Raw genomic sequence first — 26,409 nt, forward strand, 5'->3', positions numbered from 1 at the left:
AATAGTCCACTTCGAAAAAATAATATTTTGTGATTTTGCGTCGACTTATTATGCCATTTCCATCAACATCCAAGACCAAAAGATATCATTTTTGAAATTTGAAAAATATTTTGGAACGCAGTGGTGCCAATTTTTTTGCCCATTATATTGCTAATTTCAAAAAATTGAGAAAAACAGATAAACTTGTGAAATTTTTTTGAAATTGTCAGTATTGAGCAAAAAATTAGTACCACTGCGTTTCAAAATACTTCCTTATGATTTCAGAAATGATGTCTTTTGGTATTTTGACAACAGTTGATGTAAAATACTAATTATTTGCCAAGAAAAAAAAACAATTCAAAATACAAATTCTATGCATCCTGAAGTATGCGATTTGCAAATTTTCAATGGCTCTATGCAGTAGAACCGGATAAAAATTTAAAATTACTCTCTGCTCATGCTCAATAAAAAATTGAAAATTTCATGTCATTCATTGAAAAATGAAAATTACACAAACTTTTTCAATCGATTTTACATAGTTGAATTTAATCCCCCTCCCCTTTCAACCAGTCTTGGAACAATTCTTTGCCCACGTAGACATAACTTGTGCCCAATACATACACATAGGTACTTGATTTCTCTAAATAATGTGCCCATTCTGGAAATTGAGAGGTCAAGAAACTTTTTCACGAATTGACATTTCTGACAAAATCTTTTGATTCAAATGACCCTCCTGCAAGATGAAAATTAGAGGCCAAAATAAAAATAGGTACCTACATAAAAAATAATATACATAGGAAAAGTACCTAAGTCTACTTAGCTATACATCATTTTGAGATAATGAACTCCGGATAAGTGATACGTACTATCTTCAAACCCCACACCATATTACATATAAACTGAGAAAGACCACGCCGTCGATGGAGCATATTTTACGCAGTCATTCTTTTTAAATAACCGAATTCAGTTTATCTACATAAAATTGAATTAACTTTTGAAGAATTTTCGTTTCTCAGTTGCTGATTATCATTAATAAGTATATTTTCGAAATGGTAAAAGTGAGAGAATTCTGTTGCGGATGTTCACTTCGAAGTGGAACCTTCATTATTGCATGGGGCTCACTCGTAAGTTACCTAAACTCTGATTACCTATTAAAAAACTATAAGTATTATTCAATTTTATTTACCTATTCAGTATTGATTTTTAGATGAACTGTTGCTTGTTTTTTATTTTGTGCATTGTTAATTACTTGAGCCTTCTTCGTCAAAGTAAATATAATTATTCCAGTTCCCAATCCTCATATTTATACAGCGGTAAGTTTTTGACATTTAAAAAGTTTAACTCAACAATTTCATCACGAAGCATACTCATAGGATTACCTTACAGCTAGCAATGAAATTTAATTTTTTGTTCAGTTGCAACACCTTCTCCTTATATTTTTACGTACAATGTAATAAGGATTGCTGTCGGAATAGCGGTTTCTATCGTAGCAATATGGGCAATTCAAAAGGTAAGCTCTGGAAGTTCTGGATCGCAATCGAAGTGGTGTTTTGATTAACTATTGATACCTAATATGTACGTACCTATTCAATTTCACCATCTAACAGTTGTGTTTGATTTTTAGAATAAAGTTAAATTTTTGGATGGTCTATTTTGGTACCTGTGTTACACCGCAGGAGCTCTCGCATTTAGCTCAGTATTAGTGCTCTTTTTACCTTCTTGGGAGCTAGCACTGAGCGCAGAAAATCCGATTGTCACTACTCAAATTAGGTACAACAAAGAACTGGAGAACAGAATGTTTCTTTTCCTTTTATATCTGTTTGGAATTGGTAAGTATATAGAAGAATGCTTATCCCCACCTGTTCCATGTTATTATTATTATTTTGATATGAGGCACGATATTCTGCCATGAAACGGCTGCTGTCAGCTTTTGACACTTTATCGGGGGGGGGGGGGGATAATGACAAAATCTGACACGTGCGTTTACTGAATAATGCCAGCGAGGTTGCCGCTATATTACTAAAATACATCTTCGAGCAATGGATTTTGAGTCTTATAAATGCGACATATTGACCGATTTCGGAGTGTTGTGTGCCTCATGAGAGGTCAAAAAACATGTTGAAACTGCACAGCGCGAATTTGAAAAAAAAGCACAATGCGACTTCAAATAAAGGCACAACGCGATTTTGAAAAAAAGCACCACATGTTTTTGAAAAAAGCACTACACGATTTTGAAAAAAAGCACAACGCGAATTTGAAAAAAAAGCACAACATGATTTCAAATTTAAAAAAAACAATTCAGAAAAAAGCACAACGTGATTTTGAAAAAAAGCACAATGAGATTTCAAAAAAAATACAATTGGTAAAAAAAGCACAACGCAAACTTCAAAAAAAAAAGCACATTGTGAATTTGAAAAAAAGCACAACATGATTTTGAAAAAAAGCACAACGCAATTTTGAAAAAAAGCACAACGCAATTCGGAATACACTATGCTATTCTGAAAGCTCCAGAGCACAACGCGATGTATTTTGAAAGCATAATGCGACTCCAAAAGCACTACAGTACTGAGAGAGTGAGAGAACCTCTTGGGAGCACAGCAAAATCACAAATGACTGGTGGGTTTTGATTCAGAAAGGGTAACCACCTACTTTCGGGTGTAGGTACTGAACGTGTGTAAATAAAACACCTGCAGGTGTTCTAAAATTGAACGATGGGAAAGATAACACTGCAGATAAGAATATTTTAGGACCCCTGCAGTGTTACATTTTAATACAGATGTCGGCTTCGCTTTTGATAAATATAACACCACAGGGGTCGGCTTCCCTCTGATAAAAATTTGAAAATTAACAATAGAAAAGATTTTAGAACCCCTGTGGTGTTACATAAATTTCGAAATTTATCTAATGTTGGCTTTGCTTTTGTCGGCTTCGCTTTTGATATGGCCCTTTTCCCCTTTTTATTCTTTTTTTGGTACAAATTTTCGTAATTAATTGCAATTACAGCGTTCCATACCTCACGTTAGACCACATCTACCTGTGGAAATTTCAAAAAAATCGATCCACCCATCTAAGAAAACATTTGTTCCAAAGAATTTTTCCACTTTCAGACTGAAACTAATGGTGTGCTACGCACACTAAAAAAAGTCCCGTAAGCCATTTTGAAATATCGGGCCTCATATTTTGCACAAGGAAAATACGTATTAGGTACAAACATTTATTTTGTTACTTGCTTGTTTGTTTAGGGATTTTATCCTATTTTGCTCTTGTTATAAAAAGTTTCCGAGATTATAGCCTGAGAAATGGTGCTCAGAATGCTCAATTTGTTGGTCCAGATCCGACAGCAGTGGGATTTTTAGCTGCCTAGGATGATTATACCTGTTTAATCCGTGACTTGTACATATGTTTTATTGACAACGATATTTAATACTTGAGCATTGAATATTCCATTTGAGTAAATTAGATAATATTTTTAAAAAATTATACTTTATTGTATTACAATTAATATTATATACCTACTTGTTTAATAATTACATATTGTTAAATGTACTAGTGCATCGATCTTGTAATTTGTAATTAATCGTAAATAACTCGAAATCGTAATCAATACCCTCGAAAATGCAATTAAAAAACTCGAAAACGGACCATTTTTGAACGTTTTTATTCGAAGTAAAGAAGTACATACATAGGCTGACGAAATATACGTCGTAAGTATAAAATCAATTTAACGGTACATTTTCCAAAGAGAAGCGAGTCGAAAACGTGGTCGTGGTTCGCATCCGTGGCCATAGGCCGCGTGACGAACAACCGGTTCACTGCGGTAGTAGTTACTTAGGTAGGTACAACTTTTTACTTTTTTTTAAGGGATGAATCGAGCGTTAACATCCCGCCGCCGTCGACGTCGGGGTTACTGGCGTCGAAATTGACTCTAGAGTTGGCAGTAGGACGAGCCGATGGACAGGGCGCGTAAGCTGGGAACCGTTGCGGCTTACTAGATCGACGACACGAACGATTCCATCCTTTCCAGGATGTGTCTGCGTAATTTTGGCCAAAGGCCAAGTCAAAGGCGCCGCTTTTTCGTCGCGAATCAGCACGATATCGCCAACGTTCAGTGCTGGGGCTGTCGAGGTCCATTTTACACGTTTTTGGAGGGACCGCAAATATTCCTCGGACCATCGACGCCAGAAGTGATTACGGAGCTGTGTGACGAGAGTCCAGCGCTTAACAGACGAAATATTCTCGAGTTCAACGAACTCCTCAGGTAGAGCCACTAATGGTCTCCCGATAAGGAAGTGTCCAGGGGTCAGCGCATCTGGATTGACGTTCGAGGTGAGTGGAACGAGGGGGCGAGAATTCATTATTGCCTCCACTTCTGCAACAAAGGTTGAAAGCTCATCTAGGACTAATCGTTGTGCTCCGACGATGCGGTAGAGGTACTGCTTCATGATGCGCACGGCGGATTCCCACAGACCTCCCATGTGAGGCGCTGCTGGTGGATTGAACCGCCATTCGATGCTCCAAACGAGTGCGTAGTTCTGGATAGCCGGATCGCGCATTATTCTGTCGAATTGTCGGTTTAATTCGTTGGAGGCGCCCACAAAATTGGTGCCATTGTCTGAGTAGACAATTTGCGGTAGGCCGCGTCGTGAAACGAAGCGCCTAAAGCAGGCTAAAAATGCTGGAGTAGATAGGTCCGCGACTGTATCGAGGTGAACGGCCTTCGTGCTGAAGCACACAAATACAGCTACGTAGGCTTTAAGCTCAGTAGCGCTGCGGCTACGTATGTCTGGCTTGCGCGTAAAGGGCCCAGCGAAATCCACTCCCATGACAGAAAATGGTGGCGTTGGCCTGACTCGAGTTTCCGGCAGATCCGCCATAAATGGACTCTGTGGCGAGTGCCGGGAAAATCGTGTGCACTTGGCGCAAGTGCGAATGCAGCGTTGAATCAGTGCGTTGAGATTGCCAATGAACCAATAGCGTCGACGTAAGAAATTCTCAATGAACTGTGCTCCGGAGTGTGAGTAGAAAAAATGGCAATCTCGAACTAAAAGTTTGGCGAGTCGGTGTGCTGCTGGTAGGATGATGGGATGGCGTTGGTGAAATGGAAGCTCGGCATGGGTAATTCGTCCACCTACGCGGATCAGTCCCTCGTGCAGGATGGGTGCCAACGACCTCAGGTGACTTTTTGCTGGTAGAACCGTTTTAACTGAGAAGCATTGGAGCTCCTTGGCAAACTCGTCAGCCTGAACTGCTTGCAATATAACTGCTTCTGCGCGTCGTCGCTCGGTGACAGAAAAACAGCCGCCTGGTGGAGCGGTTCTTCGTGACTTGGCTATGAGGAAGTCCTTGACTCGAAGTAGCGCCATAACTGTAAGGAGGACTCGTGAGCATTCGGAGAATCGATGGAGTAGGTGAGGAACGACGTTGACGTACTCTACAGCTGGGGTCATCCTGACTACCAAAGCTGAAACGGAGGTGCGGACTTCGCTCTGAACGGACTGTGGGATCTCTGACGCATGCAGGAATTCGGGACCAGAAGTCCACATCTCCTGGCACTCTGGGAATTTAGAGAAGGAATCGTCTCGTGTAGCCAAGTCTGCTGGATTCTGCTCGCCTGGTATGTGTCGCCATTGGTCCGCGGATACCACAGCTGTAATTTTTCTGACTCGGTTTGCCTCGAATGGCTTCCAATGGCCGGCATCCTTTGCTAGGTAGGCGAGAACAATCGTTGAGTCTGTGTACAAGTAGCATTGTGCGATAGGGTAGCCGAGCGCGCTTGTTACTTCTTGCAGTAATTTGACTAGGAGAAGGGCACCACACAACTCCAGTTGAGGTATCGTACGTGCTGTTGTTCTGGGTGCGACGCGTGTCTTGGCTTGTACCAATCGAACAGTGACTGTAGCTCCGTTGCATCGTCGAATGTACACACAGGCGGCATAGGCCTGCTGGCTCGCGTCAGAGAAGCCATGCACTTCGTACTGCATGAGAGTAGGATCGCCAGTGGCGAGGTAGCGTTCAATACTAAAGTCTGCAAGTAAGGGGATCTTTGTGAAGAATTCGTCGAAGCGTAGTTGCATACTGGGTGCGATCTGATCATCCCAATCCACATTTGCCAGCCATAATTCTTGGATCAGTAGTTTTCCAGTAATGGTGAGAGGAGATAGCCACCCTAGAGGGTCAAAAATCTTTGAGATCAATGACAGTGCAGTGCGTCGTGTTAGCAGGGCTCCAGGCGACTTCACCTCGGCTAAGCTAGAGAACTGGAACGTATCAGCCTGGGTGTTCCATTCGATTCCTAGGACATTCCCACGTTTGAGAAGCTCAGGATCAATGGTCTCTGAAGTAGGTAGCTGTAGTGCCGGATGGTTTGCGCGCCATTTCGATGGTGAAAATTCCATCCCAGCAGTCTTGAGTAGAGAAACGAGGTCATCTCGTAGCCGTTGCGCCGCTTCAAGCGAGTCTGCGCCTGATGCGCTGTCATCCATATACGTCTCTCGTTCAAGGACTTCAGCAGCGGCTGGGAAGGCGGCTTTACCATCGATAGCTAGCTGCATGAGGCATCTTGTCGCTTCGTAGGGCGCGGAGGCCTCGCCATAGGTTACTGTATTGAGTTGAAAATCTATGATCACTTGATCGATCAGCATCACGATTCGTTGCATGTTGCGATCCTTGATTGCTCGAAGTAACTGTCTGTAGAGCTTGACCACATCTCCAGTGAATGCGTATGCGTGTGTCCGAAACCGTGTGATGATCCAGGCAAGCTTGGCTTGTATTGTAGGCCCAACGTAGAGAAGGTCGTTGAGAGATAAGCCATTGCTGGATGGGGCTGACGCATTGAATACTACTCGGATTTTTCCGTTATGGTAAACGGCATGATGAGGTAGGTAGTAGACTTCTTGGTCTGGCGTTGGAGGCGCGCATCGCGTCATATGACCAAGTTCTTCATACTCTGTCATAAACTGCAAGTACTGGTCATCAATGCGAGTGCGTCGGAGCTGCGCGACTGCCTGGCTACGCGATTCGCCAACTGTGAGCCCCGGACGTCGTGGAAGTGCGACAACAAAGCGTCCTGTAGAGTCTCGTGTGTAGGTTGTCTCAAAAATGCGCTCGCATTCTCGTTCGTCGGAGGTACGCTTATCTGTGTCGCGGGGTGGACCTTCTGCATCAAGAAACTGAGTGATAGCGCGCAGCTCCTCGGATGTAACTGTCGCCTTGAAGCAGCGAACGTTGGATGGCGCATTTGGCGCCAGGAAAGGACCCGCGAGTAACCAACCAAACTGTGAGCTCTGTAGCACAGGTGCGCTTGGCTGACGCCGGAACTCAGGTAGTAGAATGTCGTAGATCGAGTCTGCACCGATTAGGATGTCGATATCCATGGGCTCGTTGAACCGTGGATCGGCGAGGTGTAAGCCTTCCACCTGCCAGTCCGATGGGATGGTGAAGGCGTCGCTAGGAAGTGGCTCAGTAATTTGATCGATGACCAATGCTGCGATGCTGATGGAGAATGGTGCGTTGCGCGCCGTCAGCTGTACAGTAGTACGCTGGCTGGACATCGCTGCGGCGCTGCCTATCCCACTGATGGCTGTACTGAACAGTGATGTTGGAAGTTTGAGCTTCTGCTGAAGTCTGGTTGTAATGAAGGATACGTGTGACGCGCCGTCCAGTAGCACCGTCGCTTCACAGGAACCATACGCTGATTTGGCTGTTACTATAGCTGTTGCGAGCAGAACCCCGTTGGTCCGTCGCCTCGTAAGTGCGGTTACCACAGCGCCATTGGGTCCAGTACTAGGCGGAATGGAGGTGCCTGTACCTGGAGTTCCAGAGGCCGCCGCCGATGGCGTAACTATCGGATTCTCAGTAGGCGCTTCGGAATGGAGTAACGTATGATGAAGCTTGTGGCACAGTTTGCAGCGAATGGACTTACAATTGGTTGCCCAATGGCCTTTCGAGAAACAGTTCACACACAGCTTGGCGTCGCGAACTTTCTGGTATCTGGCAGGAACACTGAGCGCCTTGAACTGGTTACACTGGTACAGGGGATGTGTTTGATCGCAACACACACACGGACGTGGCTGGTAAGTAGGCGCCGCGTCCGCCGCCGCTGCGGACTTGCTAGCTGTCACTGGAGCAGTAGGTGGACTGTCGGCTGTGGAGGTAGCTACCAACGCAGCAGCACGATGTCGAGTAGGTTTCGTCGAAACAGAGTCCTTCTTGGTTGAGTCACCGATGTACACGGACGAAATTACACGTAGACGACGCTCCAGGAACTCCATGAGGTCGCTGTATGAGCTAGATTCGTTGGTTACTTCGTCGTCTAGCTGATCGTTGTCTAATTCGTCAGATAGCTTCATCTCCCACAGCTCCCGCGTGCGTTTATCCAGTTTGGAGACGATTAACTGGCTTATGAGCTCACTGGATAGCATGTCAAGTTGGAAACCGAGATTCTCTAGTGCACGGACCGTTGATGTGGTGAGATTAATGAGCTGGCGGAGCGAATTCGGTTCATTCTCGGAAACGGAAGGTAGTCGAAGGAGTTTAGTCAAAAATACACGTAAATTCAAGCGCTTGTTTTCGTACCTTCGTCTGAGCTGCATAATGGCTGTCTGATAATTCTCTTCGAGCAGTGGAATTCCTTTAATTCGCTCGTAGGCATCGCCCTTAACGCAATCTAATAAGTACTCGAACCTGGCCAAATCACCAACGGAGTCGTCTCGCAGCGCGACTGTAAAGCGTTGATAGAAGCTGGCCCATCCCTCAATTTCTCCATCAAACTCCGGAAGGTTTCGCTTAGGTAATCTCACTGATGATTTATTAATTACTATCGGGTTGGAGTTGACACAGGAACCATACTGTTGAGAGGACTGTACACTGGGAGTAGGCTCTAGGCGATCTAGCTCAGTTTCCATCTCAGCTACAAGCTGAAAATATTCGTTAGCTACCTGATTCGCGATGTCGTCAGTCTCTGCTGGGTCTTCCAGTATTAATTCGGAGGTTAAATTCTCAAACTCTGTGTATTTAGCTTCGAGGCTCTCGAGTCATTTCTTGAGCTCTCGCGGAGTTTTCGTAATTGCCACATTATTGAACCATGTTCTCGTAGATGTAAAAATACTGACAATATTATTTCTCAATCTGCGGATCGAATCCGGCGTTCGCTTACTTGTAGGAAGTACCATGGCTGAGTAAGGCGAATACTGGCTGATGTACAAATTCTGATGTATAATAACTGGTAAAGAAGCGGTTGTATAAATCTGTAAGTACTAAAGCTGCGTGCATATAATCATGTCGCAATGCCGCGGATGCACATAACACTCACGAACTCGCGATCACAATTATCACCGTAGGGGTCACCATAAAATGTTAAATGTACTAGTGCATCGATCTTGTAATTTGTAATTAATCGTAAATAACTCGAAATCGTAATCAATACCCTCGAAAATGCAATTAAAAAACTCGAAAACGGACCATTTTTGAACGTTTTTATTCGAAGTAAAGAAGTACATACATAGGCTGACGAAATATACGTCGTAAGTATAAAATCAATTTAACGGTACATTTTCCAAAGAGAAGCGAGTCGAAAACGTGGTCGTGGTTCGCATCCGTGGCCATAGGCCGCGTGACGAACAACCGGTTCACTGCGGTAGTAGTTACTTAGGTAGGTACAACTTTTTACTTTTTTTTAAGGGATGAATCGAGCGTTAACACATATGGTTTATTGAAAATTATTTATTTATGATTTCTTAGGTTCAGTATGATTGGGTGAATATACCCAGGCATTTATATTTTTTCATTTTAAAATTATTGCCACTCCATCGTCCCTTCCATGCTGAGATCTTCTATGGAGTAATGTGATTGAAAAAACTGATTTTGAACAAAAAATTTGGAAAATAACTTAGGTACCTATGCCGAAAATTAAAAAAGCTCTGTATAAATATCTGACTCACAAAACGTTTCCATCGAAATTTCTTCTTTTCTTTAATAGTGATCCTAATCGAATTTTATAGACAAAACGTTATTTTTGCATTTTTGATTCACCAACGATACATTTTTCGTTAGCTAAATTAATTTTTAAATAACTAAAAAAAACAAACAAACAAATGAAATATATTTTTTTCTGGGTGGTTTGAGTATCCTCGTGAGCATCCTATATTGATATGTAATCAGCATCCGTAGCGCGGAAATTTTGCAAAAAAAAAGAGCTGATCAACTATTTTTATCAAATTATAATACATTATTTTCATGCGCTATCGTGATATCCCACGCAACATTAAAAATTGAAGGAGACATATTAAGTACTTAGGCACAGGCATTCCTTCTCAAACGAGTTTCAAAAAGTTTTTAAAGCGAATGTTACAGGCGTAATATCAACTTTCTAACCATTCATGAATTTTTGGTTGTTCTACCTTTGCATAATTTTTGCAATATTCTGTGACCAATACTTGATTTTTCTAAAATATGCCCCTTCTGAAAATTGAGAGGTCAGGAACCTTTTCCACAATTTGACATTTCTGACCAAAATTTTTGATTCATCTTTTTGAAATGAACAAAAAAGGTTCTTTTGCAAAATGTCCTATCCTCAAAAATGGAAAAAATAAGCCCCTCAAGTCCCTCTAAACTTGAACTTTACATGCCTTTTAGAATAGGTATGCACAAATTTCATTTGGAGCTGCAAGATTAATAGGTAAATAATGAACCAAAACTAAGGAGTCCAATAATTGGAAAAAGAAAAAACTCTCTCCTTATTTTTAATGCTTTTTATTGCAAAGATCTTTTCAAAAAGTACAACTTTTCATCATCAGGCAAGAGCACTTAATGAACTAATACAAAGTGTACATCTTAAAGTAAAAGTTGGGTGTGGTCACTCCTTTGGGTGTGTCAGTTTCTCTGTGTTGTGATTGGTCCTAAAACTTGGGTGTGGTCACTACCAGGATGGGTGTGTCTGTTTGTTGGAATGTGTATGTGACTGGTTCCATGTAGGCATTTGAGCAGGTCAATGTCCAAAGGTCCCAAGTCATCATTGAGGAGTTTTTCTCTATTGTTTTTGTGCATGGCTATTGCTTCCCTAAATTAGGGGGACCTTTGGACATTGACCTGCTCAAATGCCTACATGGAACCAGTCACATACACATTCCAACAAACAGACACACCCATCCTGGTAGTGACCACACCCAAGTTTTAGGACCAATCACAACACAGAGAAACTGACACACCCAAAGGAGTGACCACACCCAACTTTTACTTTAAGATGTACACTTTGTATTAGTTCATTAAGTGCTCTTGCCTGATGATGAAAAGTTGTACTTTTTGAAAAGATCTTTGCAATAAAAAGCATTAAAAATAAGGAGAGAGTTTTTTCTTTTTCCAACTGCAAGATTAACTTAGAAGTAGAACTCTGAAGTAGTCTTGGATTTGAATGGCACAACAATGGCCTAGGTTGACGCAGAATCTCAAACTGGGCCATTTTTTCCAAAACAGAGGGGGGAGAGGATAATGCAAAAAACCACGATTTTTTTTTTCAAAAGTGAAAGCAACGTAGGTATTGTTCTGATTGGTGGTTATCACACTTCTTTCCTTTGTTAGGTTACAGCAGGACAAAGTATCAATCTGAAATGAACTGATGACCTAATCATCGGGTCATATTTCAAATTCAATCATCCCCCCTCTACTAGATAATGTTTTACCGGAAGCTTTGTTGGGTGCTTCGATTAATTCACTTGGTAATCCAGATATGTAGATACATACCTTTCCTATGTAGATACCCAAACTGTGCACATGCAAATTGGTTTTGCTGATCTTGCTAATCGAAGGAGAACAAACAAAAAAGATTGGTACTAAATTTAAATCCAAGTCTGAGATTTAGGTACCTTATGATTAATTAAAATTCCAGTATAGAGCTTTTCGGACCACTCGTCGGGCATAATTTCTTTGGTTACTTAAGCTGTTGAATTGCTTTGAAAATGCTCAATAGGTAGGTATCTAATTTCCTGAAAATTATCTATATTTTATGAAGGGCGAGAGCAGAAAACAAACAGATAAATTGAATCTTTACTCGATAATGGGTTTCCGTTGTACGAAAATTTTGTAAACAAAGTGCAAAACAATTTATCAAATTGCCATACATATTTACATACTCGTATTTCAGTTATGCCCAACTACCACGCAACATTGCGTATAATAAGTGGTGCTTTCTTATATTGTTCAAAATTTACACGTAGGCCTGATTAAGTTGATATTTTCAATGACCAAGTATCTACTTCTTTTTAAACCACTTATTTTAAAATGGTGAAAGTGAGAGAATTCTGTTGCGGATTTACACTTCGGACTGGAACACTTATTATTTCATGGAGTTTACTGGTAAGATTATTATTTTGAGCATTGGTATCTGTACTTGGGGTATGGAATGGTAATACTTATCTAATTATTTCGTATTATAAACTAATTCCAGGTATATAATTGCATACTTTTACCAGCAACTGCGCAACTTTATTTTTACGTTTTTCGCTTAAGCAGGAAGGATTTCATGATTGAATACGGCGGTTATAGGTTTGATGTAGGTACGCAAGGCGATATAGAATAGTACAAATAACATCTGCACGTCGTAAATTCAACATTAATTTCATTAACAGTACCTAAGACAAAATATGTTTTGCTTACAGCTGAACCTCCTTCCCCGTATATTTTTGCATTCAATATACTAGCAATAGTTGTTGGAATAGGAGTTTCTATTCTAGCGATATGGGCTCTTCAAAAGGTAGGTACCTCGGTAACTGATATAGACGTCTAACTCTTGGACAACATCTGACACTTGGCATCTCATTCTAATCATCATCAATTGCCAATAAAATCGTTTTATGTTTTCAGAATGAAGCGAAGTTTTTGAACGGGCTTTTTTGGTATCTTTGTTGCTCCGTGATATTTACCGCATTTAGTGAAGTACTGAATTTCATTGACCCTCTCTTGGAAGAAAGTTTTAATGGAGCTAATCCGATCACTTATATTATTCAGTTCCACCGCGAAGATACGGAATATATTGCGTTTCTTTCCTTAGCGTATCTGTTTCAAATGGGTAGGTACCTATTAAAAAAAAAATTATTTGCAAACTCATACAAAGCATATTAAGCAGATATGTATAATCAGATAATTTAAGCTAGTACAGTTTGTTGATCATTTTGGCCAAATTTAATGTGTGAAACGTTGAAAAATCCTGATACCTGCATCAATAATGCTTGGAATTTTTAAAAATTAAATTAAAATTGAGACAGTGTCTCTGAAATGGACTAAAATTTCAATTTTCTGTACGATATTCACTAGAATATCCGTGAAAAGTTGAATTTTAGCTTCAGTAATGTTCGGTACAAATGTTCGAAAATTTATTCTATTTTTTATTTATTTATTTTTTTCAGGTATTCTATCATACTTTGCGTTGGTAGTTAAAAGTTGTCGAGATTATGCACTAATGAATGATACTCGAAATGTCAAATTTGTAGGCCCAGATGCAACATCTGTTGGTTACATAGCTGCCTAAATGGTTGCCTACCAAAAACCCATGTAGGTAGTATATTATCTGATTTAAAAATATGAATAAATTATTAGAGACAGTTTGAATATTTTTTAGGTGCCAACATAGAGTAATAATTGGATGCATTTATGATGTAATAAAAAACCGTGATATTGAAAAATAAATAAAATACTCGTACATAGGTATGTATTAACCTACTTCTCATTAAATTTCATAAGGACTTGCCCCAAACTCATTTATTATTATTATTATTTTTTCGTGTTTGTGTGAAAATCAACTCCGCCCAGGGGAAAATCTGATAAAATCTGAATCGATTTAATCCGATTAATATTCTGATGTTATTACCTCTCATCAGACGAGCGATACCTACAATTCGTTCCACGAAATATCCGAATCATGATTCCTTTTGAACATAGTATGTATCTCAAAGGGAAACGGAAATTATTGGATCTGATTAGGTCTGAACAAAGTTTTCTTAATCAAAACTCTGACCTGATCAGATCTCATCAAATGTAATGGGATCAGGAGAATGTCCAGATCGGATCAGAACTGATCAAATTTATTCAGTTCAAATGGTCAAATCCAATCAGGTCTGCTCTATCCGTTGAAAGTAGATATAGACACTGGACCTGCGTATAAGACAACCAACTGGCAGCCATCTTGGCAAAATATCCTGTGTAACGTCAATTTCTCCCGTTGGGTGCTCTTGGCAGCGCTGTACTTCAATCTGCAGGCAGCAGGGAAGAGGGACAGTACCCACTTGACAATAGATTCGCCGATAAAAAAAGCCAGTGAAAAAGCCGGCTCAAATATGACAGTAAATTTGCCATTAAAAAAACGCCAGGAAAAAATCAGCTGCTGTTTAAATACCTAATGCATTAAATCGCTGAATAAAAACCTGAAATCTACAAAAAATTTCCAGCCCAAGCGGGGATCGAACCCAGGACTCCCGCATGACAATCCAATGCTCTAACCACTCAGCTATCATTGCAAGGTAAATATTTCTGTTTTCAAGCGGTATACATGTACAGCACCTCGTACTTTTATTCAATTTTTTAAAAATAAGTTGTGAATACCCATTGCGCATGTGCACTATAATCGGTGAATAAAAAACAGCTGATTTGTGAGAACCGGCAGTTCGGCAAATAAAAAATGCTGCCATTCGCTGGTCAAAAACGGCTGTTTAAATGGCTGTTTTTATAAAAAGTACCTAGCTTTTTCTAACCGGTGTTTTTTCTATGGCAAATTTACTGTCATTTTTGCGCACCTATTAAACGGCAAATTTACAAAAATCAACCGGCATTTCAGCTTAACCGGCAAATCTCTTGTCAAGTGGGTAGTGATATTTTATGTAGAGCCAATTTCTCTCACTGGATGCTCTTGGCTGTGCTAGGGTTGCGCTGTATTTTAAATGGTACTTTGCTCAAGAATTTGACAACAGTGCTGCGAAGAGCACCCAGCGGGATAAATTTGCATTACACAAGTTTTCTTTACAATTTCCATTCCCCTTGGCCTGCAGTTGGTTGTCTTATTCCTCAGGTCCAGTGTCTATGTTTGGAAGATATGGTTAGGTAAATATGGTCGAAACAACTCGTAGATTTATGTTGTACAGTGTTGCTGAGCGGAACTGAACTGGAACAAACCGGAGCGCTAAACCCCTAACTTTTGGGAGAATTTTGGCGGAGCGGAATGGAACCTGGAGCAACTTTCAAAAAATATACAGGAGCGAAACCGGAACCGAACTGGAATAAAATTTGGGTTTTTAAAGCTCCGACCTGACAAAATTTTTTGACCTTTAAAGAACAATTTGCAAGATAATACCTAGTGTGAACAAAAGGTGTTTTTGCTGAAATTTTACCTCAATAAACTAGAAAATTATAAAAAGACATGGTAAATGACATGAAAAAGACCATATTATACAATGTAGTTTTCCTACTTTTGGAACAAAGCTGCAATTTTCAGCGATCAAAATTCAAATTTCTCATGTGAGATGGACTTTAAATTTCATTAAAACGCTCCTAATTCAACCATTTTTTTTTTTAAATTTCGGGGTTTTCAACATTTTTAACTTCAATTTTTGCTCAGAACATGAAAATTCTGATGTACTTTGAATGCAACCTTCTCTAAAACAAAAAAGAAAAATCGGAGCGGAGCGGAACGGAACGCTAAACTGAAACGGAACAATATTTTTAAGCGGAGCAGAATGATATAGGAAACCGGAACAGAATTATTTTTCATGCTGGAGCTGAACCCTGAACCCAGAACGAAATGTCTCAGTACATACTTATGGTCTAGCTTGCTATGTACTAAATTTATTAAACAGTATAAAAACGTCATGTTTGAGTGTCCTACTTTTCATTCTCTCACTCCTCAACCTATTCCTCAAATTCTGACTCATCCAACTAGCTCACTTGCTGTACACTGTCCTATTACTGGTACAACAATTCAGTATTTTTTTGTTCATTGAATTGATTCATGTATTTGGTTATTGGTAGTTATTGGTATTGGAACTGAAAGGAGATTTTAATTGTTTTATGAATGGTTTCTGGAAAGGTTCAAATAAAGTTTCTCGTTGCTCCTTTTAATTTTTTGTATTTTGTCGGACATTTTTGGCAAAAGATTAGTAATTTTCTATCATGGTGGAGGCGCCGGGTATGCCAAAAATTGAAATAATCGTTTTATGAGCTCATGATTTGCGAATCATTGAAGTTGATCCGGCACTAAATGCAAAGTACGGCAGATAGAAAAATGTATGTTAAAGCCTGTACCTGCGTACACTACAAATCTGAATGAAACTTCAGAATGATTAAAATATCCCAGGTGAAAGAATACCATTGGTTTTAAAAACCAATGGTATTCTTTCACCTGGGATCAGTCTTCAAAGATTTTTCAGGTGTTTAATTTTCAATTCAGGGTTTCCTAAAGAATTGTGGGCATGGGCGCCAGAGTCCTGCACGGTGTAGTTAAAAGTTATCTGCGTTAGTCAGCTATGGTTATTAGTCATCCTAATGTCAGGTTATAACCGCACCAGCCAGTGAGATAATATTTGTAACTCAGATAACGTAACCATTGACTAACTTGTAGTTAAAATAACTCACTACCTGCGATTAGGTATACCGCGTTCTTATTGGAAAAATAACATTTGCTTCTTTCTTATCTATTTGATGAGTCACCAAAAAGGAATTGATGAGACACCTACAGAACCGAAGCTAACTTACCGCTGCATCGGCAGGTAGTTGTAGTTAGTTATTTGTCGGTTGCGCGCGCCGACAAAACTAACTACAGTTAGTAACGTGTAGTTAAATTAGCTGATAGCTCCAGCAGTTATCCGGCTATTTTAACTACACCATGCAGGACTCTGATGGGCGCTTCAGCAGGGCCAGACCCATTGAACACGTGGTCTACCTAGATATCCCATTTCAGCCCCCTGATTTTGGGCTCCTCAATTAATCTGCCAATTTTTTTTCTCCCCTTTTTTAAAGTGCAAGACACTGAGCATAAAAATTCATTCAGAATTTTTTTAAGTGGCCCAGTTTTTACCTCATCAGCCCAAAAACGTCGCGGCCCACCGAGATTTTCTTGGTAACTCGGTGGGTGGGTCCGAGCCTGTGCTTCAATATGCAGTTGAGATCCATAATCTGACACCGAAGAAAACGTTAAAAAGGAAAATGCCCTTATTTGTTATTTGTGAAAAAGCCATGTACTGTAAAATAAGGTGCACCGGGGCAAGTCAGAATGATTTTTTGCAATTTCAACTTTGACCAGCTGTTACTCCACTTCTAATGAACCAATATGGATCAAATTTATTATGTAGGTTCCCATAAGGGTTCTCAACCTATGGTAAAAATTTGAGCGCGATTGACACAGTAGCTTTCGCTCAGTGGAATAAAATATAAACTGTCCTGACTTACCCCAATTGGGGGAAGTCAGAACAGGCTAAAATTTGCAGAGGCGTAGATCACAAACCGAGCGTCCTAGAAAAATTACATAGAAACAAAATTGTAGAGAATTTAATTCTCTTTGAGATCACTCTCATCAGATTTTCACTAGGACGCACGGTTCGTCCGCTATATGCGAAAAACTAAGAAATAGAAAGTCTGTATTTTAGACCAAATTCAAAATAAGTTCAAAACAACAACAAAATACAATTGAACCAAAGACATCTAAAATGAAACTGAATCGTGAAAATTTTTATGCCTTGATGAAGTAGGGGTAGTACCCTCAAGTCACCTTTAGTGGCACTTCGCCAGATATAAACCTCTAGGTGCTAGAGCAAGTTTTCTAACTTACCCCGAATTCCAACTTCCCCCGGTGCACCTTACATAAAACGGTTTGGCTGTCTATCTCATGTTTTAATTGCATCTCCTTTAGCAAAATTTGATGAAAGAACTGTAAGATCTTTTCTGGTTGGTTGCAATGAGGATTCATATATTATTTTTATTCCCAAAACAGGAAAATTTACAAGGAGCAAATATGTAACTTTTAGAAAGGGGAAAGTGTACGGTAATTTTTATGGAAAAGTGAAAGAAAAATATGTTTTGGAAAAGGAAAGGAGTACAGAAAAGGAAAACGATTTTTGGAAAACTCCTCTATTTCCTATCGCTATCAGACCTAATCATGATATGAGCACTGATTTCATATTGGGAAACTAAATTTTCATTTTTATCTTGATTTGTTCAATGTGTAATGCATCACTCAATAATGGTGGGTAGAAGTTCCCATGTGACGGAAATTTTATTAGAGGAAAAAAATACAATCAAAATTATAATAATATGTAAAAAAATAAGTACATCGCTTTCTTTATCATATCAACCTACGCAACATTATAAACTAGCAGCTAGATCACCAATAAAGCACCGCGGTTGGATCTTTCCCAGCTGGCAAAGTGCTGCTAATTTTTAAAATATGCTGCTATTCATGCTACTAGATGCATGGATAGCGGCGCGCGAACTGGTTTATAGCTGTACAGCTATGTTTGCCACCATTTGTGCTGCTATTGCACTACTAGATGCGCTGCTACTTTTGCTTCCATTTACGCTGCTATGGTGCAGCCAAGTGTGCTGCTAGGAGCGCTATGGGTGTGCACGCTACCATTTTTTAAAGGAACAATGAAAAAAAAAATAAAAACTGGTTTAATAGTGGTATAGGGAGGGAACTCGTACATTCCCCATACAATCACTAAACCTCAGCTCTTTGTTATAGACAAGGTACTCGACCATTCTATTCTACAGGGCATAAACTCGAGCGGTCACCCATCCAAGTTCCAACCAGGCTCGATGCTGCTTAACTTCTCCGTTTAAATGAAAGAATGAACTGTAACATGCTAAAGGACTATTATTTTTGAAACAGCGCACTTCTGAAGTATATTGTACATGCATGGAGTTGTACATTCAACTTCTGGGTATTTTTATTGATTTATTTTTTTGTTTTATGCAAACATGATAATTTATTATTTATGTATTATTATGTAGTGCAGAAAACAGGACCAATTTTCATATTCGAATTGAAATTAATTGAATTTAGTTAGTCTTTTGAGCTTACAAATTGTCCATAAATCTTGACTAAACATTTAAGAAAACCTTAAATGAATAAGTAGGCATAAATTCAAATTTGAAATCCCAATTTTCGTAATTAGGTATGTTGTCAAAAATAATAAATTGAAAAATGATATTCTGCTTGCCAATGACAATATTCAATACATTAGGTAAGTACAATTTTCTTGCTCAAACATGCTTTTTGTTCTTATGCATAGGGAATAAGGAATTTTTTTAGTAATCTCAAAGATCAGGGGTACCGAGATCACTTAGAGAGTTTGAACACTTATCCTCAATTTTTACCTTTTTTCCTAATTTTTCCTCAATTTTTTGGTCATTTTATTTACTTACGAATCTCAGTAACTTCATTAAAAAAAATCAATCTTTATACTTGGAGTCATTTTTGTTCTCAGTCTCGGACCATAAAAAACTCAACGGATTCACCACAAAAAAAAAATTAAGTATTGGGTAATTTTAAATTTTCAAAAATGATGGGCTTGTAACGAAAAATTTGAATTATTCTATTGATGTCGTAATATTTTTGAAATTTTTCAAATGAATTATTTCATCCTGGAAAATTTTTAGCGTACCTACACTAATTCTGGAAGTAATACAACATTAATTTTGATATAAAAAAATTGTTTTCTCTGACTTTTGCTGTGGTTTCTGAAAATTTATAGGCTTAATCTAAAATGCAAAACGGCATCATTTTCGACTCTAAAAAATGTTTTTTTTTTCAACGTTTAAATTGTTCAAACTTGGAACAATATTTTATAAAAAATAATGGAGAATTTTGGGGAAAAAAATTCACTCCATGCAAACAAACCTAAGACAAAAGTTTTTGAAAATTTATGACTGGGGAAACAGAAAAACAACATTTTTTATGGTAAAAAATGATAGATGCTTTAAACCTTGGAATTCTCCAAATTTGAGTAGCCTAATTGTTTTTCAATTATTTCAAACTACAGAAAGAAGAATCCGGAATTGCATGTTTTTAAAAATAAAATTCATTCAATTCAAGCAAAGCAAACACAAGAGATTTTGAAAATTTATCAACAAGGAAAGCATAACATAATCAGTTTTGATGGTGGAAAATAATTTTTCAAACTTGAACTGCTATTTTTTTTAGAAATTCCAAATTTAGGAAAATAAAAGTCAAGTGACTCCAGCGAAATAAATGAAATAAATTTGAAGGAGCGGATGCACTTTCAATGATAACTTGGCGGGTCACAATTTTATGAGTACCTACCTAATTCTTTAGAGTTGGATTGCGATTTATAGGGGAAAAAAAGGTGGTTCCATCCAAAAAAAAAAAAAAAAAAAAAAGTTTGCAAGTAAAATGAGCTCAATTTGTTGAAGCATTTTTTCACATTTTCTACCAATAACAGCATGAAAAAGAATTTTTAGGCATTATTCACTTTTTTAGGCAATTTTAGATGAAACGAAATCCGCAGAAAGAACAAATATTTGAAAATTCTCAAGAATATTGCAAAAAAAACTTCAATTCTTGAAAATAATCCCCCAAAAAAAACGTAAATAGTCTAAAGAAATATGTAAGCATAAGTGAGTATAAGATAGGTACCTAATTAAATATTTGAAAATTGAAAAAAAAACGAAAGATATGGGAGTTGAGTCAGTTTTAGAAATTTCGCGAAAAAAATAGCCCAATACAATATAAAACTTTTAAATTAAAATATTCCCCAACAATAAAAATAAAAAAGAGAAAAATTCTTCTAAAACGGTTAAAAAAAGAGTTCATTCTACTGGGAACTTCATGAATGTTGAAGAGCAAGAAAATAGCCCTGGATAGTGATTAATCAAGAAACATTAAAAAAAAAATCACCAGTGATGAAACTATCTAATTTTTATAGCAGTGAAAAGCGGAATTTACTGCCAGTAGCGCAAGTGGAAGTGCAGTTAGCTGCACTACTAGCTGCGCTACTGCGGATGCCGCTAAATTCTATAGAGGTGCGATGCCACTGTACGCTTCTATTCGCGCTTCTAGCTGGGTGATTAGTAGTGCAAAGCGGCATTCGCTACCATAGCGTGAGTGGAAGCGTAGATAGCTGCACTACTAGTTGCGCTACCGTAGCAAGCCTTTTTTTCTTTGGTGGTGAGTGCTGCTAAACACACCTATTTTTGCCGCTAGCAGCATGATTAGCAGCACTTGAGCAACAATGCTTCTAGCTGGGTGAATAGCAGCGGAGATAGCTGCACAGCTAGTAGCGCAATGGTAGCATGACATATTACACCATGGTAGTGAGCACAGCTATACACTGCCAATTCCACCGCCACTTCTCATACTAACACATTGCGAAGTAAAATGTATTTTACTTGAAAATTTGTGAATGTGTTGGTAATAGTAGCGGTGCTACCATACGCTTCTAGTAGCACAGCTAATTCTTTGCCAGCTGGGTTGTAATTGGGCAAGAACTATCTGCGAATTGTTTCAAAATGGTGAAGGTGAAAGAATTCTGTTGCGGGTGCTCTCTCCGAAGTGGAACGTATATTGCAGCATGGGGTTTACTAGTAAGTTTTTTAAAAGAAAATTTAAGAGTGCTGTTTGTTTTCAAAATAATCATTTCATTTACTTAGGTACCTAAATTGAATCACTGTTTGTTTACACAGGTATGGAGTTTCTATCTATGTATATCGGCTGTGTATTATTTTATGTTCATTCAACGTTGGACTACCAAAACAAGTAAGTATGTCCTCATTGTATTTTTCGGTTTGCTATTGATTTTTGAAGAAACTGTAATGCAAGGAGTTTACCAGTGCTCTTCGTTTCTCTCAGATGTCATTTTTACTTCACAAACAATGCGAAAATTTCAAACCTGAAAAAAAAGTTCTATTTTAAGAAAACAGTCTAGACCAAAATTTTCTATGATCAAATTATTGTTCAAGGTTTCCGACGCAATTTCTTTACGCATCTACAAGGTACATGCACATCACAAAATTATGGTTTTCACGTTGAAATTAGATCCCGTTTCTCGTTGCAGTTTCCTCCGATTTTTGTGAAATAATGCGCAAATACAGAGTATTACAGTGATATGACACATGATACCTACTTGCTATTTAATTTGATATTCGAACATCTGATTGGTTGGGCCTTAAGTGATGTCTTCTTACTAGATAAAATCATCACCTGGGTACCTACCTACCTGAAAATATGTGCATATCCTGGATCAAATAAGCATCCAACTAGGTACACATTACTTATGTACTTATACCAATTAAAATAAATATACCTAATTTATTTTTGAAGGTTCTTGGTTACCATATTTACTTGCCTATGAAGTCACAAGGACCACTATTGGAATGACAGTTTCCCTAATAGCGATATGGGCACTTCAAAAGGTAGGTAACCATGTATTTTCATCCATTAGTCGCAGCATGCAGTGTAATTTTATAATGTAAATGTACTTACCACGGACGAGGTGCTAACGTTGTAACGTTTGCTCATAATCTGATTACCTACTACATATCGCACCTCGGGAATAATAAGGTGACATCTCAAAAAAGTGAAATTTTACAGGAGAGTGATTTTCTTTTTTTTTAAAAAACTTGATTCATTATTTTTATCAACTTATAATTAATTGTGAGGAATGAATAGCACCTCATTTTAAAGATCTGGTATCCTACCTTCATTTAGCATAAGAACACTTTGAAAAATAAAATCTTAAAGAGGAAATATTTCAATGTTTGGAAAACATTTTGTGTTATAACCTTTCATTAAAGTTGATGTGGAGGCGAAAGGAAGCGTCCAAAAAAATTTCATGATAACAAAGTTGTAGAGAATTAAATTTCCAATCGACATAGTGTCGTTAGTTTTTTTCTAGAGTGCTTAGTTTTTGAGTTTTTCTCAAAAAACTAAAATTTCATTATATGTGCAAATTCATTTTTCTGAAAAGTGATCAATTTGAAAAATGTTTTCCATTTGGTACAAACCAATAAAAAATGCACTCCTTGTGACTAAATCTAACTGACAAACATTCAAAACAATCAAAACTGTTTGTTAACACTTTGTATGTGTACGAAATTCGCTCAAAAAAGGTGGAGTTTTTTGAGATGTCACCTTATAACTCCAAACAACTTTTGCAATGTTGTTAGGATTTTGAGTTAGGCCATTTGGGTTTTTTACATGATCTAGATAATGTACCCACTACCCAACTCAAAGTGTTATTTTTGGTTGAGGGGGATCATACAAGCCCCAAAAATGCAAAAACGTCAAAATCAATTTTTTTTGAGATGTCACCTTATTATTACTTCCGAGGTGCGATATACTACCCTTTTATATTTTCAGAACAAATGCAAATTTTTAAGCGGTCTTTTATGGTACCTATGTTACTCCATAACTTTTACAATACTTCAGGAGATATTGGTAATATTCGCGTTGGAGGTAGAAAGAAGTTTATCGGGGTTAAATCCGTTGGCTAGTTTCTATTTTGGGTATGGGAGTAGTGAAGACGTCGCATTGATTTTCTTGATTTATTTATTTGGAATAGGTAAGAAATACGAGTACTTACATATTATATAAATATGCACCATTCTCCCATATTTATACTATGGGTATATCCAATATATCCATATTAAAAATACTAAGTAGGCATTCCTTCATCTCAATGTTATTGTAAAATTGTATAGGAGCTGCATCTTATTTTGCGTTGATTGTGAAATCCTACCGAGATTATTCGTTAAGAAATGAAGCTCGCAATGTTCAATATGTCGGCCCGGATGCAACAACTATTGGGTATATAAGATCATAGTCGAATAGATACTTAACTAATAATTAGTAAACTAATTTAAGTACAATTAGTACAATTTATTGTTTTGCCGCAATATTTAATATGTCACTTAGATGCACAATAAGTACAATGAAAAATCAAACCATATTTTATTATAGTCATATGCTAATCATTTGTGTTTGTGAACGCGTTTTATATTAAAAAAAAATTAATTTGAGTACAGCCTATTCATTTTTGAAAATAAAAATGTTTTGTTAATCATCTGTCATCATGACACTTTCATCTAAGTATAGGAATCGAATTAGGTAAATGTAAATAGGTATGTATTACAGGGTGCACAGAAATATCTAGCAGTGCAAATTAATCTTGCTTCAGAACAGAAAAATCAGTATTTTTTAAAATAGATACCTACTTACTTACCTAAAACATTTCAAAGCAAAAAAAAACCTTTACGCATTTAGCGTGAGAAGACCGACTTTTCTTCAAATGAAAATCTGATTTCTAGGTGAATCATTCACGAACGAATCAATTCGTATAAGTGACTCGTTCCCGAACGAATCGATTCTATTACTTAATTTCAGGCAAATCATTCACAAACGAATTCAATGATTTTTAGTGAATCATTCGCGAACAAATTGGTTTGTATAAGTGACTCGTTCGCGAACGAATCGATTCATTTACTCAATTTTAGGCGAATCATTCGCGAACAAATTGGTTTGTATGAGTGACTCGTTCGCGAACGAATTGATTCATTTACTCAATTTTTGGGGAATCATTCACGAACGAATTGAATAATTTTTTGTGAATCATTCGCGAAGGAATTGATTTATAAATTACAGAATTGATCGATTCATTGTCGAATGATTCACCAACAATTAAGGGTCGTATTGGTATACTTTGTAGGAATTGAACCAGGTCTAGTGAGATTTCAAGTTTCATTGGAATCGGTTCAGCCATTTTCTAAGTACATACCTACCTACCTAATGAGTTTTAACAAATGTTGAAAAAAAAAAAAAATTCGTCGCTAGATAAACTTGGAAGCTTTGAGTTTTTGGAACTTGATGATGATGGCGAAATGTCCAGATAGTGCGTAGCCTAGTTGAGAAATTTCAAGTTTGATCAAAATCGGTTCTGTCATTGCTGAGAAATTCAATTTTTAATGGACTTTGCGCAAAGTCACCCCGTGGAAATTTCAAAAAGCCGAATTTTGTTTGCGATTACGGGCGAAAGCTGCGAACTGAAAGTCCGACATTATGGGAATGGGTAATGGACTTGTGATACTTCAAGTTTCATAAAAATTAGTTCAGTCGTTCATCAGGGTAATCATTTCCAAGTGAAAAATGTCGAAAAAAATGTATGAATCAATTCGTTTGAGAATGATTCACAAAAAATGATTCAATTCGTTCGTGAATGATTCACCAAAAATTGAGTAAATGAATCGATTCGTTCGCGAATGAGTCACTTATACGAACCAATTTGTGCGCGAATAATGATTCACTAAAAATCATTGAATTCGTTCGTGAATGATTTGCCTGAAATTAAGTAATAGAATCGATTCGTTCGTAGTGATGTTATGAGCATATGCTCGCCGAGCAAATGCGCGCAAATGCCCGCATATGCGCGCATTTGCGCCCAAAAATTTTGAGCAAATGCGCAAAATATGCGCGGTGAAAAAAGCATGTGACATATCAAAATACACGCCAGAGGTCGCTATTAATGGATAAACTAATAAAAACGCTATCAAATCAACTCTCCTCCCCCAAAGTCGAAAAATGAAATGATTTGAGCAGTTTTCACTTTGATTCTATAACAATTTCTCGGTAAAGAGTGATGAATTTTGGTTTTATTTGATTCTCAACGGTTAAAATATTTGAAAAACGTGTCCTTCAGAAAGTTCTGCTGTTTTCCTCTTTTTTTCATAATGTCCTGTTTGTTTGACACTTTGTAGCCTACTCACTTGTTCTATTTTTAAATCATGAAACAAAACTTTTGAGACACTTCCTTCTGAAAAATATTGAAGTATTTTTGGGAGAAAATGGCTTGTCTTTTCATATTTTAACTACAATTGTTTGCTATTTCCATTTATTCTTTCTTCTTCTCTTTTTCTTCTTTTTTTTTTTTTTTTGTTGAAAATATGAATGTCTAAAAATTTTCTACCAAGTGATAATAAATTTGCGGGGGGGGGGAGACATCAAATAAAATTCAAGAAATTGTCTTGCTTTGTCTTATTTACGATTTTTTAATCATATGTAAAACAAAAATTTGGAGCCTCCCCTTTCTGAAAAATATTGAGGTAGTTTTGAAAAAATAGCTCATATTTTCATATTTTGAATCAAAACTTTTTCAATTTCCCACTTATTCTTCCCTTATTTTGGAAATTTCAATTTCTAAAAATTTTCACTCTAGTAATAATACATTAGGGAGGAAAAATCTAAACATTTTAAAATTTTGAATTGAAAAAAATCGAAATGTTTTCTAAAGTATGTATGTAGTGAAAAAAATCGATTGTAATAATATTGAACATCTCCCCCTTCCTTCAAAATAAAATATGAGAAATTGTCCTGCTTTAATTTGTCCTATTTTTCATGTTTTTTCGTTTTCTGGACAACTTTTCATGTTGAAAATCACAAATAGAAGC

At 37.7% G+C, this 26,409-nt stretch overlaps 3 protein-coding genes across 11 annotated transcripts; 2 read left to right on the plus strand and 1 right to left on the minus strand.

The window, feature by feature from the left end:
* Positions 1–868: 868 nt before the first annotated feature.
* On the plus strand, positions 869–3,523 carry LOC135834653 (uncharacterized). 2 transcript variants are annotated; one of them, XM_065348581.1, is made up of 5 exons: positions 869–1,103; positions 1,187–1,292; positions 1,395–1,489; positions 1,604–1,808; positions 3,256–3,523. In XM_065348581.1, the coding sequence occupies exons 1-5, from the start codon at positions 1,029–1,031 to the stop codon at positions 3,273–3,275; spliced, it is 501 nt and encodes a 166-aa protein (XP_065204653.1). In that variant the 5' UTR covers positions 869–1,028; the 3' UTR covers positions 3,276–3,523. The 2 variants fall into 2 exon arrangements, with proteins under 2 accessions (XP_065204653.1, XP_065204652.1); XM_065348580.1 differs by having other exon boundaries at positions 873–1,103; positions 3,222–3,523.
* A 331-nt stretch (positions 3,524–3,854) lies between these two features.
* On the minus strand, positions 3,855–8,882 carry LOC135833661 (uncharacterized). The gene has a single exon (XM_065347428.1). The coding sequence runs from the start codon at positions 8,880–8,882 to the stop codon at positions 3,855–3,857; it is 5,028 nt and encodes a 1,675-aa protein (XP_065203500.1).
* Positions 8,883–12,079: 3,197 nt separating this feature from the next.
* LOC135834654 (uncharacterized) lies at positions 12,080–23,988 on the plus strand. Of its 8 annotated transcripts, none has more exons than XM_065348585.1 (9): positions 12,080–12,327; positions 12,419–12,527; positions 12,630–12,724; positions 12,835–13,039; positions 13,377–13,521; positions 13,589–13,674; positions 15,105–21,555; positions 21,655–21,727; positions 22,292–22,383. In XM_065348585.1, exons 1-5 carry the CDS (start codon positions 12,253–12,255, stop codon positions 13,496–13,498), a joined length of 606 nt encoding a protein of 201 aa, XP_065204657.1. In that variant the 5' UTR covers positions 12,080–12,252; the 3' UTR covers positions 13,499–13,521; positions 13,589–13,674; positions 15,105–21,555; positions 21,655–21,727; positions 22,292–22,383. The 8 variants fall into 8 exon arrangements, with proteins under 8 accessions (XP_065204657.1, XP_065204658.1, XP_065204659.1 ...); XM_065348586.1 differs by having other exon boundaries at positions 15,578–21,555; XM_065348587.1 differs by having other exon boundaries at positions 13,601–13,674.
* Positions 23,989–26,409: the final 2,421 nt, after the last annotated feature.

Source organism: Planococcus citri, chromosome 2 (assembly GCF_950023065.1).
Source record: "Planococcus citri chromosome 2, ihPlaCitr1.1, whole genome shotgun sequence".
NCBI classification, from domain to species: Eukaryota; Metazoa; Arthropoda; class Insecta; order Hemiptera; family Pseudococcidae; genus Planococcus; species Planococcus citri.

What these genes read in the sequence shown, in the direction of transcription:
- LOC135834653 (XM_065348580.1), top strand. Translation starts at nt 1,029, where the DNA reads ATGGTAAAAGTGAGAGAATTCTGTTGCGGATGTTCACTTCGAAGTGGA. An exon ending in CAATATGGGCAATTCAAAAG is followed by an intron (nt 1,490 to 1,603) that starts GTAAGCTCTGGA and finishes TTTGATTTTTAG; the next exon opens with AATAAAGTTAAATTTTTGGA. An exon ending in TTTATATCTGTTTGGAATTG is followed by an intron (nt 1,809 to 3,221) that starts GTAAGTATATAG and finishes TTGTTTGTTTAG; the next exon opens with GGATTTTATCCTATTTTGCT.
- LOC135833661 (XM_065347428.1), bottom strand. Translation starts at nt 8,882, where the DNA reads ATGGAAACTGAGCTAGATCGCCTAGAGCCTACTCCCAGTGTACAGTCC.
- LOC135834654 (XM_065348582.1), top strand. Translation starts at nt 12,253, where the DNA reads ATGGTGAAAGTGAGAGAATTCTGTTGCGGATTTACACTTCGGACTGGA. An exon ending in TTATTTCATGGAGTTTACTG is followed by an intron (nt 12,328 to 12,418) that starts GTAAGATTATTA and finishes AACTAATTCCAG; the next exon opens with GTATATAATTGCATACTTTT. An exon ending in AGCGTATCTGTTTCAAATGG is followed by an intron (nt 13,040 to 13,376) that starts GTAGGTACCTAT and finishes TATTTTTTTCAG; the next exon opens with GTATTCTATCATACTTTGCG.